This window comes from Echinops telfairi, unplaced genomic scaffold, assembly GCF_000313985.2.
Source record: "Echinops telfairi isolate 266 unplaced genomic scaffold, ASM31398v2 ScPeMD7_22;HRSCAF=79, whole genome shotgun sequence".
In the NCBI taxonomy this organism is placed as follows: Eukaryota; Metazoa; Chordata; class Mammalia; order Afrosoricida; family Tenrecidae; genus Echinops; species Echinops telfairi.
In genome coordinates, this window is record NW_022103919.1 from 12,980,372 (window position 1) to 12,982,798 (window position 2,427).

The 2,427-nt window shown below is 41.5% G+C and overlaps 1 protein-coding gene across 1 annotated transcript in view; it reads right to left on the bottom strand.

The window, feature by feature from the left end:
* Positions 1-1,829: 1,829 nt before the first annotated feature.
* ALDH1A1 (aldehyde dehydrogenase 1 family member A1) overlaps positions 1,830-2,427 on the bottom strand; it is a 57,841-nt gene continuing 57,243 nt past the window's right edge. Inside the window, exon 13 of the mRNA XM_045288526.1 lies at positions 1,830-2,415. Coding sequence (XP_045144461.1) covers positions 2,343-2,415 — 73 coding nt within the window. The 3' untranslated portion in view covers positions 1,830-2,342. The remainder of the gene's footprint in view (positions 2,416-2,427) is intronic.

Consider the following 2,427-nt stretch of genomic DNA (forward strand, 5'->3'; position numbering starts at 1 on the left):
TGTTAGTATGCATTTTGATATTCCATAGGAGAACACATATTATTCCAGTCTTTTCCACCCTCCAATAAAAGATGTCCTGAGAGACTCTTTCCTTAATTATTGCAAACCTGCAATAAATGGGTTTTCATTAACTTTACCCAGAGCAATTTGATCTTTGTTCTTGCTTCCTAAGGAAGGACACTAAGTCTGTGGCATTTTCTGAGTAATAGAGCTCCTGTGGTTATATATAAACATAAGACTACACCTGAGAATTTATGCTAATGATGACTCAGGTGGGACTCACCAGGCCAAAAAGTATTATATTAGCTGATCTCAAGGGAGGTAGGTTGATACAGTCAATTATGCATACATAATTAGACCCCTTGACATGGAAGCTTCATGAACTTAATGGTTCATGTAGGGCATCAGTGTACAGAGGAGGGTGTCATGTTCTTCTACGGGACATGGGCACTTTAAGAACCCTCTCAGATTTTGCCCCATGCATCTCTTCCATGGTGAGGTAAAGTTTATTGTACCAACCTGGCTGATAAACACATGTGGGTTAATGGAAGGGCGGAGAGATAAATGGCTTGGTGAGCCTCGCCTTTCTAGTCCTGGAGTCTCTTGCTTTCTGATGGTCGGACCAGGGTGCAGCTGCCTTAGCCAGTTCCCTGCTTCAGCTGGCAAGGCTCACTTCCGGTAAGACATCCCAAAGGAGAATCCTCATGGACCTATCCCAATGAAGCCCTGGGTGCTGGAGCAGCCATGTGGAGACCCCTGCCAGCGCTGAGATGCTTAACATGCTCACTGACTCGACTTTCCTCCTGCAGTCGGCATCATAGTATGTGTGTTGTGAGATGGAGGAGGACTTTGTGAATTGGTGTCAGACACATGGGTTAATGTTGGACGTGTGGGCTTGGGCAGCACTGGGTTGGGATGTTTTCTTGACGTGCACTTAACCTTTATATAAAACTCTCTCTTATACATGAGTTTCTGTGGATTTGTTTCTCTAATGTACCCAGTCTAACACAAATGGTATCCTATTTTTCTGTAATACATTTGTGATCATAGTACATTTTTGTGAGTCCTTTGAGTCAGTGTAGTGAATACTTGAACCTAAGGGAGTAATGGGACTAGCAGGGGATGCTAAGGGTCCTGGAGTTAATAGCAGGTCTCCTGAGGGAAGTAGTCGGACACCTCAAATTTGAAGCTGGTAGATCAGAGGTAAGAGTGCAATGAGGACTGCCCCAAAATAGCTGGTGTGAGTCTTAGTGTGACCACAAGAAGTGATACATAGGCAGCTTGTGGTAGAGAAGTGGACAAGAGGGGATTTTGACCTCTGCTCATTCTCATCCTCATATGCGCTTATCAGGAAGGCTCATATTCAGCCAAATTTCCTTTACAAGATCAATCCATATTTCCAATTGGATTTTACTATGACTTTGCTGGTGTAATACTACGTTTGCTAAGATGATTCTTACAAGTCTCATTTTAATTATACACATTTACTTTCCTTTTTTGAGGATTGTGTATTGAGAGAATATACTGTGCACTCTCTGGTTTTACAACACCAAGTATGCGTCTCAGAGCCTGTAGACGCTGACTGAATGACTGAGCCATCCAGTTTAAATCTCAAACCAGGGGCTGTCAAGAGATCTCCGAGAAGTGAAAGATAATTCCTGAGGAAAGTAAAATATGCTTCCTCATTCTTTTAAAGATGGGTGGACTACTTTTATTTAAAAATGCATGTGTATGCTCAATTTAACTGTAACACTGTGGTTGACTGGTAGGGAGAATAAATCACCAGAACCGAAAGCTCTCCTTAAAAAAAAATCAGACTTAAAAGGAAATCATGCAAGGTAGTTTTTATTCAGGTTTCTGTTCAGGTGACAGCTAAGTATTTCAGGCAGAACCTTCTAGGAAACATTTCATGCGACAGGAATGATTTTACAACTATGAGGGGCAGTGCACCTGACTTAGCAGGTAGCATGTGCGTGAAGTACTTTAAGGAATTGTTAAGGGAAAGAAGCCAAATGGCAGCTGGTCCTCCTCTCTATAAAATGATTGTCCTGGACAAGTAGCTACAACGAAAAGAGATGTGATGACCACTACGGAGCTACAGAGATCCTTCTTCCAAATCCACCTGCTTATGTAGGATAGCATTTGGGATCACATATCAGAAGGCAAATATTTCAGAATAAGCTACATGTCAAGTTTCTTACATGTGGTATTCATGCTAATGTGATTCACGTATTTAAAAATATCAAGAACATAATGGTTTTTGATGTAAAATCTACTGTATCAGTGGCTGAAGGAGATGCTTAGTAGTTGAAGTTTCTTCTTTCCACTCTGGTGGGATTTCTTTATGAATTTTTCTGAGAAATCTTCATCGTTACTGTCTTGACCTCTGTGTATTCATGAAGGCCATATTCCCCCCTAGAAAGAGGA